Raw genomic sequence first — 16121 nt, forward strand, 5'->3', positions numbered from 1 at the left:
CGTGTCTGTGTGGGTTTCCTCCGGGTGCTCTGGTTTCCTCCCACAATCCAAAGATGTGCGGGTTAGGTTGATTGGCCATTCTAAATTGCCCCTAGCATCAGGGGGATTAGCAGGGTAAATGCAAGGGGTTATGGGAATGGGGTCTGGGTGTCCCTAGTAGGGATTCTACGTAATGCCCCTCATAATGTTCTAAATCTCTATACAGTCACCCCTCATCCTCCTAGGCTGCAGGGAAAAAAGTCCCAGCCTATCGAGCCTCTCTTTATAATTCAAATTCATAGAATCCTACAGTGCAGAAGGAGGTCATTCGGCCCATCGAGTCTATACCGGCCACAATCCCACCCAGGCCCTATCCCCCTAACCTCCATGCATTTACCCTCGATAGTCCTCCCGACACTAAGGGGCAATTTAGCATGGCCAATCCACCTAACCCACACATTTGTGGACTATGGGAGTAAACCCATGCAGACACGGGGAGAACGTGCAGACTCCACACAGACAGTGTCCCAAGCCGGGAATCGATTCCGGATCCCTGGCGCTGTGAGGCAGCAGTGCTAACCACTGTGCCACCATGCCATCCTAATTGATTCATCTTCTGGGAATGTGTGAACACAGGGACACAGGGAGACATGGAGTTTTCACACCCAGCCAGCAGGCAGTGTGGAGACAGCCATAGAACCATAGAAACCATAGAAACCCTACAGTGCAGAAAGAGGCCATTCAGCCCATCGAGTCTGCACCAACAACAATCCCACCCAGGCCCTATCCCCGTATCCTTACATATTTACCTGCTAATCCCTCTAACCCTCATATTTACCCGCTAATCCCTCTAATCTATGCATCCCAGGACACTAAGGGGCAATTTAGCTTGGCCAATCAACCTAACCCCCACATCTTTGGACTGTGGGAGGAAACCGGAGTACCCAGAGGAAACCCACGCAGACACGGGGAGAATGTGCAAACTCCGCACAGACAGTGACCCGAGCTGGGAATCGAACCCAGGTCCCTGGAGCTGTGAAGCAGCAGTGCTAACCACTGTGCTACCGTGACAGCCAGCAATCTAATTTGACACAGGTTGCTGTATTTACCCCTTTGATTACTATTACTCTCCTACCTTGAGCATGACTCACCTCACCACGCACCACACTCACTTTTCGGGAGGGCCAATTATTTCCTGCGTCTCAATGCAAGAATCAACATGTTTAATAGCAGATCAATGTGTTTTCACCAAACGGAAATTGCGTAAGTGCACAGTCTGTGGCCTAAACCAAATAAACCGTTCCAGGAAGGTTTGTGGAAAAACACATCGCAGCCATCAGACGGCTCACTCGCCTGCTTTAACAGTTTAGTTGCTGCAGTTCAGTGTCCCATATCTCCCTCACAGGGCTCTGTACGTTCTCTGCTGCTGTGAGATGCTATATAGTTTTCACTGCTAGCAAGTTATTTATTCAACATCTGCTTGTAGTAACCTTGCTGTGGTTTGATCGCACAATCTAGATTGGCCCTCCCAGTGTGTCGCTGGGAGCGTGTCCCTCTTTCGACCATTTGGCAGTGCAAATCCTGTGGGTTAATTTGAAGATTTTTTTTCTATTCATTCATGGGATCTGGATGTCGCTGGGCCAGCATTTCTCACCTCACCCTAATTGCCCTTGAACTGAGTGGCTTGCTAGGCTATTTGCGAGGGAGGCGAAGAATCAACCACATTGCTGTGACTCTGGAGTCACATGCAGGCCAGACCGGGTAAGGACGGCAGATTTCCTTCCCTAAAGGACATTAGTGAACCAGATTGGGTTTTTCCGACAATGGTTGCCATTAGACTTTTTAATTCCAGATTTTTTTTAATTGAATAGAAATTTCACCATCTGCCATGGTGGGATTCAAACATGGGCCCTCAGAACATTCCCCTGGGCTTCTGGATTTCTAGTCCAGTGACAATGCACTATGCCACAACCTTCCCCTGAAATGACAGGATAAGCTTGGACGGCTCTGCTGTATCGTCCACCTTCATAGAATCATAGAATCCCTACAGTACAGAAGGAGTCCATTCAGCCCATCAAGTCTAGACTGACAACAATCCCATCCAGGCCCTATTCTTGTAACCCCATATATTTAGCCTGCTAATCTCCCTGACACTAAGGGTCAATAAGGACACTAAGGGTCACTAAGGGCGGCACGGTAGCACAGTGGTTAGCACTGCTGCTTCACAGCTCCAGGGACCTGGGTTCGATTCCCGGCTCGGGTCACTGTCAGTGCGGAGTTTGCACATCCTCCTCGTGTCTGCGTGGGTTTCCTCCGGGTGCTCCGGTTTCCAGCCACAGTCCAAAGATGTGCGGGTTAGGTTGATTGGCCATGCTAAAAATTGCCCCTTAGTGTCCTGAGATGCGTAGGTTAGAGGGATTAGTGGGTAAATATGTAGGGATGTGGGGGTAGGGCCTGGGTGGGATTGTGGTTGGTGCAGACTCGATGGGCCGAATGGCCTCTTTCTGTACTGTAGGGTTTCTATGATTTCTATGATTCTAATTTAACATGGCCAATCAACCTAACCCGCACATCTTTGGACTGTGGGAGGAAACCGGAGCACCCGGAGGAAACCCACGCAGGCACAGGGAGAATGTGCAGACTCCACACAGTTAGTGACCTGAGGCCGGAATTGAACCCAGGTCCCTGGTGCTGTGAGGCAGCAGTGCTAACCACTGTGCCACCGTGTCACCCCAAGAACAGAAAAAAAACTGATCACCATCTTACAGTTTGGTGTTGGGATCAACACATGAGCAAAGTAACAGCTCAATTTGCCTGTAGGGCATCGGTTGCTGTATCGCAGAGTTACTCATACATGAAGATCTTTCAGATGTGTTCAAGAGATGCAACGAGATCCTTTCCTTCTGGGCTCTGTAAGTGACTAGAGTTGAATAAATGGGCAGAGGCCACAATACTCACATGTTCTAGTCAATTGTACAGCAATGCTAACACAAACTCGAAAAACAACACCTCATCTTCTGATTCGGCACATTACATCAACAACCCGTCCTGGTTCCCCCATGCTGACACTATAGTTGAGAAAGTCCACCAACGCCTCTACTTTCTCAGAAGACTATGGAAATTTGGCATGTCAGCTATGATTCTCACCAACTTTTACAGATGCACCATAGAAAGCATTCTTTCTGGTTGTATCACAGCTCGGTATGGCTCCTGCTCTGCCCAAGACCGCAAGGAACTAGAAAAAGCCGTGAATGTAACCCAATCCATCACGCAAACCAGTCTCCCATTCATTGACTCTGTTTACACTTCCCGTTGCCTCAGCAAAGCAGCTAACATAATTAAGGACCCCACACATCCTGGACATTCTCTCTACTACCTTCTTCCAACGGGGAAAAGATACAAAAGTCTGAGGTCACATACCAACCGACTCAAGAACAGCTTCTTCCCTGCTGCCATCAGACTTTTGAATGGACCTACCTCTCGTTAAGTTGATCTTTCTCTATACCGTAGTTATGACTGTAACACTATATTCTGCATTCTCTCCTTTCCTTCTCTATGAACGGTATGCTTTGCCTGTATTGCGCGCAAGAAACAATACTTTCCACTGTATACTAATACATATGAAAATAATAAATCAAATCAAAATACAACCCTCAGGACTCAACATTGAGCTCAACAACTTCAGACTGTGAACCTCCCTTGGAGATGCTCTTCTGGAGAGTTGGTGCAGATTTGAAGGGCTGAATGGCCTCCTTCTGCAGGGATTCTATGGTTCAATCTTGTGCATTACAAAAGAGCCAATTTACTGTGAATGAAAACAGGGAGCCAATCATTGTGCGCTCAGCTCATCACCATGACATGACCCAGCCAGTAAAGGCGTTAGTTGCTGCCCAATGGGATGTCGAAATTGTATATTATTTGTGTTTGATTTTGTGCAGATGCTGGGCACTAACCAATGTTTTGCTGGAATTCCTAAAAATGTAGACAGATTGAAACTGTGGTTCTGCGTTAGCAGGTATATGCTTCTGATGTGTTAGTCTGCAAATAAACAAATAAAAGAATGTAAAGATTGGTCCCACTTCTCTCCTTCACCAACTGGCTTTCTGGAGTCTAACAGCTAGCAGTGTCACCTCCGCATTATAGGATGTGGACTTAAGATCCAGTCCAAAGGTTTGAGCACAGGACATCGGTTTGACACTCCAGGTGCAGCACTGAGGGATACAGCACTGTCAGAGGCACCGTCTTTTAGATAAGTTTAAGTTAAGTTTTGAGTTTATTTATCAGTGTCACAAGTAGGCTTACATTGGTGGGCGAGTGGAATCAGTAGGCGTCAGTGGTGGTGGAGGCAAACTCAATAGGGTCTTTTAAGAGACTCCTAGATGAGTACATGGGACTTAATAGGATAGAGGGTTATAGGTCGGCCTAAGTCGGGGTGAGTTTTTGTTTCCTTACACTCTTATTAACTTTTCACTGTCTTACTTGACATAAAGTGTCCAGTATGAGTGTGAAACCAGTGTGTTGTTCCCAGTGTAGGATGTGGGAGGTCCTGGAGGCATCTGGCCTCCCGGACATCCACATCTGTGAGGGGTGTGTCGAGCTGCGGTTCCTGAGGGACCGTGTTAGGGAGCTGGAACTGCAGCTCGAGGATCTTAGGCTGATGAGGGAGAATGAGGAGGTGATAGACAAGAGCTATCATCAGGTGGTCACACCAGGGCAACGGAAGGAGGCCAAGTGGGTGATGGCCAGGAAGGGTAAGGCTAGGGTGGTTGAGAGCACCCCAGTGGATTTGCCCCTGCACAACAAGTACTCCTGCTTGAGTACTGCTGGGGGGGACAGCCCGCCTGGGGGAAGCAGCAGTGGCCGTGTCTCCGCAGTGGAGTCCAGCCCTGTAACTCAGAGGGCTAAGGAAAAGAGGAGGAAGGCGGTATTAATCGGGGACTCGATGGTGAAGGGGACAGACAGGCGTTTCTGCGGAGGTAGGCGGGATTCTCGCATGGTGGTCTGCCTCCCTGGGGCCGGGATCCAGGATGTCGCTAGTCGCGTCCCGGAAATCCTGAGGTGGGAGGGAGAGGAGCCTGAGGTAGCGGTACATATTGGTACCGCTGATGTGGGTAGGAAGGGAGAAGGGGTCATGAAAAGGGAGTACAGGGAATTAGGGAGACAGCTGAGAAAGAGGAAAGCAAAGGTAGTAATCTCAGGATTACTGCCTGTGCCACGGGAAGGTGAGGGCAGGAATGGAGTGAGGTGGAAGATGAATGTGTGGCTGAGGGACTGGTGCAGGGGGCAGGGATTCAGGTTCCTGGACCATTGGGACCTCTTTAGGGGCAGGGGTGATCTGTATACAAAAAACGGGTGGAACTTGAATCACACGGGGACCAATATCCTGGCCGGTAGGTTGGCTCAGGTTACTGGGGAGAATTTAAACTAGATAGGTTGGGGGGAGGGGAGCTAGAAGAGTTGACTAGGATCAAGGAACTAATTGATGGGGTGGAGGATGCAGGGGTAAGGGGAATTACAAAATTAATGGTAGAGGAGAGGGTGCAAGTGAATGAAGGCGGTAATTTAGATAAGGGAGTAGAGGGAGAGGGTGTTCGCGACTCATCAAAGCGGGTCCAGATAAAAGCTGGAATAAGGACACTTTGCCTGAATGCACGAAGCATTCGGAACAAGGTAAATGAGTTGATGGTGCAAATCAGCACGAGTGGGTACGATCTAGTGGCCATTACAGAAACGTGGCTGAAAGGTGACCAGGACTGGGAGATGAATATCCAGGAGTATCAGGCGTTTAGGAAGAATAGACAGGAAGGAAAAGGTGGTGGGGTCGCGCTATTAATAAGAGATAATATCAGGGTAGTACTGAGGGATGACATAGGCTCTGAGGAACAAAACGTGGAATCATTATGGGTAGAGATGAGGAATAGTAGAGGGAGAAAGACACTAGTAGGTGTGGTATATAGGCCCCCAAATAATAATGTTGAGGTAGGGAGGGCTATAAACAAGCAGATAAGGGATGCGTGTAAAAACGGAACGGCAATAATCATGGGGGACTTCAACATGCACATTGACTGGCAGACTCAAGTCGGTAAGGGTGGAATGGAGGAAGAGTTCTTAGAATGCTGTCGGGATAGTTTCCTTGAACAGCATGTTACGGAACCGACGAGGGAACGAGCTATTTTGGATCTGGTATTGTGTAACGAGGTAGGTAGAATTAAGGATCTTATTGTGAAGGACCCTCTTGGGTCTAGTGACCACAATATGGTCGAATTTCTGATTCAGATGGAAGAGGAGAAAGTTTGGTCCCAAACCAGTGTCCTCTGTTTGAACAGAGGGAAATATGATAGGATGAGGGATGAATTGGCTAAGGTAGACTGGGAGAGCAGGCTGGCAGGTAGGATAGCTGAGGAACAGTGGAGGATTTTTAAGGAGATCCTTTTCAGTTCTCAGCAAAAATATATTCCAGCAAAAAACAAGGATTGTAAGAAAAGGGAGAACCAGCCGTGGATAACGAAGGAAATAAAGGAGAGTATTAAAATAAAAACAGCTGCGTACAGAGTGGCCAAAAATAGTGGAGAAACAAGTGATTGGGAAAAATTTAAGAAACAACAAAGAGAGACTAAGAAAGCGATAAAGAAAGGAAGGATAGACTATGAAGCTCGGCTAGCAATTAATATAAAAAATGATAGTAAAAGTTTTTATAAATATATAAAAAGGAATAGAGTGGCTAGAGTGAATGTTGGACCCTTGGAGGACGAGAGGGGGGAGTTAATAGTGGGAAATGAGGATATGGCTGAGTCTTTAAATAACTTTTTTGTGTCGGTCTTCACGGTGGAGGACACAAATAGTTTGCCAAATATTAACGATAGAGGGTTGGCAGCAGGAGAAATACTTAATACAATTAATGTTACCAGAGAGGCAGTGCTGGGTAGACTAATGGGACTGAAGGTGGATAAGTCCCCGGGTCCGGATGGAATGCATCCCAGGGTATTGAAAGAAATGTCAGAGGTAATAGTGGATGCGTTAGTGATTATTTATCAAAACTCGTTGCATTCTGGGGTAGTGCCGGTTGATTGGAAAACGGCTAATGTTACGCCGCTGTTTAAAAAAGGAAGGAGACAAAAGGCGGGTAACTATAGGCCGGTCAGCTTAACGTCTGTAGTAGGGAAAATGCTGGAATCCATTATTAAAGAGGAGATAGCAGGGCATCTGGATAGAAATGGTTCGATCAATCAGACGCAGCATGGATTCATGAGGGGAAAGTCGTGCTTGACGAACATGTTGGATTTTTATGAAGATGTGACTAGGGCGGTTGATGGAGGAGAACCGGTGGATGCGGTGTTTTTGGATTTCCAAAAGGCGTTTGATAAGGTGCCCCATAAAAGGCTACTGAAGAAGATTAGGGCACACGGAGTTGGGGGTAGTGTGTTAAAGTGGATTGGGGACTGGCTATCCGACAGGAAGCAAAGAGTCGGAATAAATGGGTGTTTTTCCGGTTGGAGGAAGGTAACTAGTGGCGTGCCGCAGGGATCGGTACTCGGGCCGCAACTATTTACCATTTATATAGATGATCTGGAGGAGGGGACGGAGTGTAGGGTAACGAAGTTTGCAGACGACACAAAGATAAGTGGAAAAGTGAATCGTGTGGAGGACGGAGAAGATCTGCAGAGAGATTTGGACAGGCTGAGTGAGTGGGCGAGGATATGGCAAATGGAGTATAACGTTGAGAAATGCGAGGTTATACACTTTGGAGGAAATAATAACAAATGGGATTACTATCTCAATGGAAACAAATTAAAACATGCTACCGTGCAAAGGGACCTGGGGGTCCTTGTGCATGAGACGCAAAAGCCCAGTCTGCAGGTACAACAGGTGATCAAGAAGGCAAATGGGATGTTGGCCTATATTGCGAAGGGGATAGAATATAAAAGCAGGGATGTCTTGATGCACCTGTACAGGGCATTGGTGAGGCCGCAGCTGGAATACTGTGTGCAGTATTGGTCCCCTTATATGAGGAAGGATATATTGGCATTGGAGGGAGTGCAGAGAAGGTTCACCAGGTTGATACCGGAGATGAGGGGTTTGGATTATGAGGAGAGGCTGAGGAGATTGGGTTTGTACTCGTTGGAGTTTAGAAGGATGAGGGGGGATCTTATGGAGACTTATAAGATAATGCGGGGGCTGGATAGGGTGGAGGCGGAGAGATTCTTTCCACTTAGTAAGGAAGTTAAAACTAGAGGACACAGCCTCAAAATAAAGGGGGGTCGGTTTAAGACAGAGTTGAGGAGGAACTTCTTCTCCCAGAGGGTGGTGAATCTCTGGAATTCTCTGCCCACTGAGGTGGTGGAGGCTACCTCGCTGAATATGTTTAAAGCGCGGATGGATGGATTCCTGATCGGTAAGGGAATTAAGGGTTATGGGGATCAGGCGGGTAAGTGGTACTGATCCACGTCAGATCAGCCATGATCTTATTGAATGGCGGGGCAGGCTCGAGGGGCTAGATGGCCTACTCCTGCTCCTATTTCTTATGTTATGTTCTTATGTTAAAAGGTAGGGATATGTTCGGCACAACTTGTGGGGCCGAAGGGCCTGTTTTGTGCTGTAGTTTTTCTATGTTTCTATTATCACTGCAATTAAGTTACTGTGAAAATCCCCTAGTCGCCACACTCTGGTGCCTGTTCAGGTACACTGAGAGAGAATTTAGCATGGCCAATGCACCTAACCAGCATTCGGACTGTGGGAGGAAACCGGAGCGCCCGGAGGAAACCCACGCAGACATGGGGAGAACGTGCAAACTCCACATAGACAGTGATCCAAGCCGGGATTTGAATCTGAATCCCTGGCGCTGTGAGGCAGCACTGATAACCACTGTGCCACCGTGCCACCCTAGGGGATTTTAAACTAAGGCTCTATCTGTCCCCTCAGATGGATATAAAACAAAAGAAATCCCATGGCACTATTTGGAAGAGGGGTAGGGGACCTCTCTCTCCAGGATATTTATCCCTCAACCAACATCATGAAAAAACAGTGACTATTTCATTGCTGGTAGTGGGATCTTGCTGTGCAGAAATTGGCTGTTCTCTTTTTTGTATTCATACTTGGGCATCACCGGCTGGGCCAGCATTTATTGCCCATCCCTAATTGGCAGAGGGCAGTTGAGAGTCAACCATATTGCTGTGGCTGTGGAATCAGATGTAGGCCAGACCGGGTAAGGACGGCAGATTTCCTCCTCGAAAGGGAACCAGATGGGTTTTTCCGACAATCGACAATGGTTTCATGGTCATCAGTAGAATCTTAATTCCAGATTTTTTTTATTGAATTCAAATTCCCCCATCTGCCGTGGCGGGATTCGAACCCGGGTCCCCAAGCATTAGCTAAGTTTCTGGATAAATAGTCTAGCGATAATACCACTAGGCCATCGCCTCCCCTCTTTTGCACATTGCTTGAAATAAAGCTTTGCCTCCTTTCCTCTCACTAATCCGTGACATCTCTCAACGTTGCTCCAACAAGGATTTGTGGAGCTAAATCACCGAGACGGATGGTGGAGCTGTCACCTGATAATCCAAACGCAGGAGAGGAGTGAATCGCAGCAACAGAGCCCTGCAGTAACTACCATAAAACCTGCAGAGTTAGCAACCAGGCCCCAATCATTCAAAATGAAAGGCGTCTGAAGAATTTGTTTTTCACCCTTTCCGCAGAAGAACGTTTTGCATGTTCGCAGTTTTTACAGTAACGATGCTCCACTACGCCGCAGAGCATCACCCGGTCCCGAACCTCAACAGAAACACTCCAGAGTGAGCTTGGTTTAGGTATAACGCAGTAAAGACATTACCTAACCTCAAGGGGGCATCTGAGGTAACACTCATTCAGTAAACGCTGCCAAGGGTGCAGTTGCCCTGTATTTATAACTTAGTAAATACTCGTCTGATGTAACGCGCATGGAATGTCTGCAAACAATCTTTCACAAATAAAGTTGGTGCATTCTCCAAAGCAGGTCTGAGGGCAGGGAGAGCCACAGTGAGTGCGGTGGCTTCGTACACCAGCAGCTCGAGCAGAAGATGATCATATTTGTCAGCTACAGCCAGGCAAACTAATTAGAGGGACAGGCTTTTTGGAAGCTTTCCCAGCTGATTTGAAAGTAAAAGTGCACAATGTAACCCGCGTCTTTGTACCAGCTCATTGCAAGTTGCTCAATTAGTAAATGTGGCTCCGGCCAACTAACCAAAATAAAATCACAGGAAGGTGATTAACGTGCTCAAAAAAATAAACCCCGAGGGCTAAAATGCATCCAGGCTGGCAATCATGATCACAAGCCAAACACACCTCACCATGCCTTCATACCACATGCCTATGCCTTCACAGTAACTTCATTGCAGTGTTAATGTAAGCCTTATTTGTGACTAATAAATAAACTTTACCTACGTAACGTAACATAGCATGGTGAATTTTCCCATTCCGCCTGCCACGGGACTCGTAGCGGGCGAGGGGCGCACCATGGGAAGTCCGGTGACCTCGGGCGGGATTTTCCGGTTTTGGGGCGAGCACGGCCGGAAAATCCCGCCCAACATATCTCATCCTGAAAATCCGAGTTACAAACGCAGCATTGATTTTAGGATTCTCACACTTTTAACTCTTCAATTTGCGACATGGGCATCGCTGGCCGGACAGCCTTTATTGCCCGTCCCTAGTTCCCTTGGAGGGCGGTTAAGAGTCAACCACATTGCTGTCGGTCTGGAGTCACACGTAGGCCAGACCAGGTAAGAACGGCAGATTTCCTTCCCTGGAGGACACTAGTGATGATAAGCGAGTGGCGTTTGCTACCAAATAAACCTGTTGGACTTTAACCTGGTGTTGTTAGACTCCTTACTGTGGACAATAGTGAACCAGATGGGTTTTTCCGACAATCGACAATGGTTTTATGGTCATTCTTAATTCCAGATTTGTTTTCATTGAATTTAAATTCCACCATCTGCCGTGGTGGGATTCGAACCCAGGTCCCCAGAACATTAGCTGAGTTTCTAGATCAATAGTCCAGCAATAATACCACTAGGCCATCCCTTTTCTAGGCAAATATATTTCAAGTCTGCAACCCATTGGGGTCAGGAGGGTTTGGATGGGAGATGGTTTTCAACATTGGCCACTAGCTGAACTGAGTAGAAATTTGCATTATTGAGTGCAGATCTTTAACATTAACAAGACTCTATGGTTAGGATGTCGTCATCGTTGGCAAGGCCAGCATTTATTTTAGAATTCAAACTTGACGATCTATCACAGTGGGTTCAAACCTGTACCTCGAGGGCATTGCTCTAGGTTTGTGGTTTACCAGCTCAATGACTGATACAACTATACCACAGGGGATATTCATGAACCAGATGGGTTTTTACAACAATCGACAATGGTTTCATGGTCATCAGCAGATTCTTAATTCCAGATTTTTATTGAGATCAAATTTCACCATCTGCCGTGGTGTGGGATTCGAACCGGGTTCCCAGAGCATTGAGTAGAATCCCTACAGTGCAGAAAGAGGCCATTTGGCACATCGAGCTGCACCGACAACAACCCCACCCAGGCCCTATCCCCATAACCCCACATATTTACCCTGCTAATCTCCCTGAAACTAAGGGACAATTTAGTATGGCCAATCCACCTAACCAACACATCTTTGGACTGTGGGAGAAAACTGGAGCACCCGGGGGAAACCTATGTACACACCAGGAGAGCATGCAAACTCCACACAGACAGTGACCCAAGCAGGGAATCAAACCCAGCTCCCTGGCGTTGTGAGGCAGCATTGCTAACCATTGCACTATCGTGCCACCCTACATTGCCCTGGGTTTCTGGATTACTAATCCATTGACAATGCCACTACGCCACCCTTACTCATGCGTAATTGCCCTTGAACTGAGTGTCTTGTGAGGCCATTTCAGAGGGCAATTGTGAGCCAACCACATTGCTGTGGCTCTGAAGTCACATGTAGTCTAGACCGGGTTAAGGACGGCAGATTTCCTTCCCTAAAGGACATTAGTGAACCAGATGGGTTTTTATAACAATCAGTGATAATTTCATAACACCATTACTGAGACTAATTTTGAATTCCAGATTTTGCCATTAATTCATTAAATTTTAATTTGACCATCTGCTCTGACCAGATCTGAACCCATCTGGGTGAGGCAGATCCTGACTCCGGGCGAGGCAAATCCTGACTCTGGGTGAGGCAGATCCTGACTCTGGGTGAGGCAGATCCTGACTCTGGGTGAGGCAGATCCTGACTCCGGGTGAGGCAGATCCTGACTCCGGGTGAGGCAGATCCTGACTCCGGGCGAGGCAGATCCTGACTCCGGGCGATGGTCTAAAACAGGTAGGATGGCCACGACATTTACATCTTTCCTCACTTTTCCATTGAAGTACTGGAGCTGCAATGTGCATCTCCACAGCTATCAATGAAGAGCAGGCACCAGCTTGAGAGCTTCATGTTTTTAGGTGTCCAGATCACCAACAACCTGTCCTGGTCCCCCCATGCCAACGCTACAATTGAGAAAGCCCACCAAAGTTTCTACTTTTTCTGGAGACTAAGGAAATTTGGCATGTCCGCTACGACCCTCACCAACTTTTACAGATGCACCGTAGAAAGCATTCTTTCTGGTGGTACCACAGATTGGTATGGCTCCTGCTCTGCCCAAGACCGTAAGAAACTACAAAAGGTAGCCCAATCCATCACGCAAACCAGCCTCCCATCCATTGACTCCGTCTACACTTCCTGCTGCCTTGGAAAAGCAGCCAGCGTAATTAATGAACACCACGCACCCTGGACATTCTCTCTTCCACCTTCTTCCGTCGGGAAAAGGATACAAAAGTCTGAGGTCACGTGCCAACCGACTCAAGAACAGCTTCTTCCCTGCGACCATCAGATTTTTGAATGGACCTACCTCGCATTAAGTTGATCTTTCTCTGCACCCTAGCTGTGACTGTAACACTACATTCTGCGCTCTCTCCTTTCCTTCTCTATGAATGGAGTGCTTTGTATAGCGCGCAAGAAACAATTTTTCACTATATACTAATACATGTGACAATAATAAATCAAATCAAATCAAAAATCAAATCAAAGCCTCAGTGGCCTGAGGGATCGAGTCTTCCTGTCTACTGTTTGGGATCCACACATCCTCCACCAAACTGGAGACTTTTGGGGGCACGGGAACAGGAACACAAACAGTTCCTCCCTCCCTCCCCCACCTCGCCAATCTCTTTTTCAGGTTGTTGCTAGTCTCCATGCACCCTCGCTTGGTAAACTACAGTGTTGGCACTTTTTGAGTGCCTAGTGTCATGGGAATCTTGCAAGGGTACTGGGGGAAGGAATTGCACCCCCTCCCAAACTAGCACCAAGCATTACCCTATCCTGCCCCTCCCCCTTTGTCTTCCCATACCCCCAATCTCTGCCCACCAATCTTCCCTCCGCAACTCTGTCTTTGCCCCTCCCTCCAATCTGCCCCAGCAAGTTCCGCCCCATTTTAAATTCAGACACAATTGGGGGCAATTTCCCTGTCCCAACCGGCATGGGAATCATAGCGGGCGGGAGGTGGTGGGTCATGCAAAGGCCCTTTAAGCTCATGCGGGGTTTTCCAGTTTTGGGGTAAGCATGGTCGAAAAATCCCACCCAAATGTTTCAACAACAGGGCAAAATCATTAACATCTCTGAGAGAAATTCCACTGCTGACTGGCATAAATGGAGGGATCTGTGGGTGAAAGATAAAGGTTGCAATTCTCCGGTCATTCATGCCCTGCTGGCACTGCCAGCGAGACCAGAGAATCTGGTGCCCAGCCAAATTTCCATTCACTGCAGCGGGACTGGAGAATCCCAGCCGCGGGTGAGGTCGGAGAATTCCAGCCATAATGACATCCCACTTCTAGCGAGGGATGGGCTAGAGAAGGGATTTCTTTTCAATCTCTACTCAGAAACAAGAGGTTCCATTGCCTCTGGCAATGAATCATCCGTGGGAAATAGTCTGGAACATGTGTCACGAGAATCCCATTGCGCCGTGCTGGGGTGACATCAGCATCATTCATGGCCTGAGGAGACACCATCGTTTCCAATAGCAACCACAGGCCTGCTCCCCAATCAGAGTACGAGTAACTTCTCCTCTGCTTTAGCCTGGCAACATAGATGGACCAGAGATCCTAATAGAATCATATAATCCCCACAGTGCAGAAGGAGGCCATTTGGCCCATCGAGCCTGCACCAACAACAATCCCACCCAGACCCTATCCCGTAAATCCACGCATTTACCCTGTTAATCCCCCCCTGACACTAAGGGACAATTCAGCATAGCCCATCCACCTAACCCGCACATTCTTTGGACTGTGGGAGGAAACCGGCGCACCCGGAGGAAACCCATGCAGACATGGGGAGAATGTGCAAACTCCACACAGACAGTCACCCAAGGCCAGAATCAAACCCAGGTCCCTAGCACTATGAGGCAGCAGTGCTAACCCCTTATACAGGGTGCAATATCTCAAAACTGACCACCCCAAGAGTAAGTCTGTGCCGGACTTCGGATCCCGTTGGTTTTTGAGTTGGATGGTTCAGACCAGATTGGGTGGGGTCAAGGGTCACTTGAACCAGTTGGAACATGGGAAAAAGCCAGTGCATGAAGCCAATAACTGGCCTGGCATGCCACTGCACACATGCAGCACCTGGCCAAACAAGCCAGCAAGTTATTTTACGCATTTATTAAGAATTAAAATTCATACATGACAACTTACAAAAATGCCCAGTTTTTGGACTTCTCCACTTTTCAGATAGCCAGTTTTGAGACATTGTATCTGTAACTCCTATCTGTCTAACTCTGGAGAGAGAAAATAAAAGCAATGGACCATTATTATTATTACAATCTGGAATCTATTGCTTGAAAGGAATGTGGAAGCCACATCAATGGCAATGTTCAAAGGGAACTTCACAAAGATGTTCAGGTTAGGTGGATTGGCCATGGTAAATTGTCCCTTAGCATCGCAGGGTGAGTAGGTTAGGGGGATTAGCAGGGGAAATATATGGGGCTATGGGGGTAGGGCCTAGGTGGGATGCTCTGATGGAGGGTCGGTGCATACTCGATGGACCGAGTGGCCTCCTTCTGCACTCGAGGGATTCTACGAAACTGGATGATTACCTGTAGGGATCATTTGCAGGGCTATGGGGAAAGATTACATTCGATTGCATAGGATATACAGAACAGAAACAGGCCATTCAGCCCAAACAGCCCATGCTGGTACTTCTGCTCCTCCCATCTTTCCTCTTCGAAATCTACCATCGTAGCCCCGCTATTCCCTTCGCCCTCATACATTTAAGGAGAAGTTAGACAAGTATATCTATAGTATTCGCTTCAACCACTCCCTGAGAGAGTGAATCCACTTTCTCATCTCTTCCTCTGGGTGAAGAAGATTGGATTTCTGGGTAATTCTCTGATATTGACAACCCTAAATTATGCTCTTCCCCACGAGAGGACAGATTCTCTCTGTAACGACTCTTATCGAAAACTTTCATCGTTTTAACGGCCTCGATTAGTTCACTCCTCAAGCCTTTCATTTTCAAGAGAGAAAGAGCAGAGGGGTTAATGAGATAGCCTTTTCCAAGATGGATCAAATGGCCTCTATGTTTTATCTTGCAATGATTGGTGGGGGGTTGGCATTCCACCAGCTGCAATAAGAAAGGAAAGCAACTGAAAATATTACCCAATCTCCAGCAGAGGTTCGCAGGTAACAAACTCGCCTCCAAGGCTGAGAGTTGAAAGCTTGGGTCTCATTGCAGAGAGGTAAGCTCAAAATCTCAGCTGGCATGCGGTACTGAGGGGGTGCTGCACAGTCAGAGTCACTGGCTAGGGCAAGACATTCTAATCTCCATTAACTTTGGTGGGAGTTGGGAGATTCCCCCCAGTGGGTGGATCTGGAAAATTCCAGCCACTATCTTCCCGATGAGTTGTTAAACCAAGATGTCCGCCCCCTCAGATGTAAAAGATTCCACGCCACCATTCTGAAGATGATCAAGGGCCAATAGTTTTACATCAAGCGACATCATTAGATTATCTGGTTATTACCATATGGCCCTTTGTGAAAGCTTGCATTCTCAAATTGGCTGCCGTGTTGCTGACATTACAACAGTG

The 16121-nt window shown here is 47.5% G+C and overlaps 1 protein-coding gene across 3 annotated transcripts in view; it reads right to left on the bottom strand.

Moving 5' to 3' along the window:
• LOC144480581 (nuclear receptor ROR-alpha A) overlaps window positions 1–16121 on the bottom strand; it is a 184142-nt gene that overhangs the window by 115706 nt on the left and 52315 nt on the right. The window contains exon 2 of one of the 3 annotated variants that reach the window (XM_078200192.1): window positions 14731–14813. The exons of the other annotated variants lie outside the window; for them this stretch is intronic. Coding sequence (XP_078056318.1) covers window positions 14731–14813 — 83 coding nt within the window. The remainder of the gene's footprint in view (window positions 1–14730; window positions 14814–16121) is intronic. 3 annotated transcript variants of the gene reach the window in all.

This window comes from Mustelus asterias, chromosome 29, assembly GCF_964213995.1.
Source record: "Mustelus asterias chromosome 29, sMusAst1.hap1.1, whole genome shotgun sequence".
Lineage (NCBI taxonomy): Eukaryota > Metazoa > Chordata > Chondrichthyes > Carcharhiniformes > Triakidae > Mustelus > Mustelus asterias.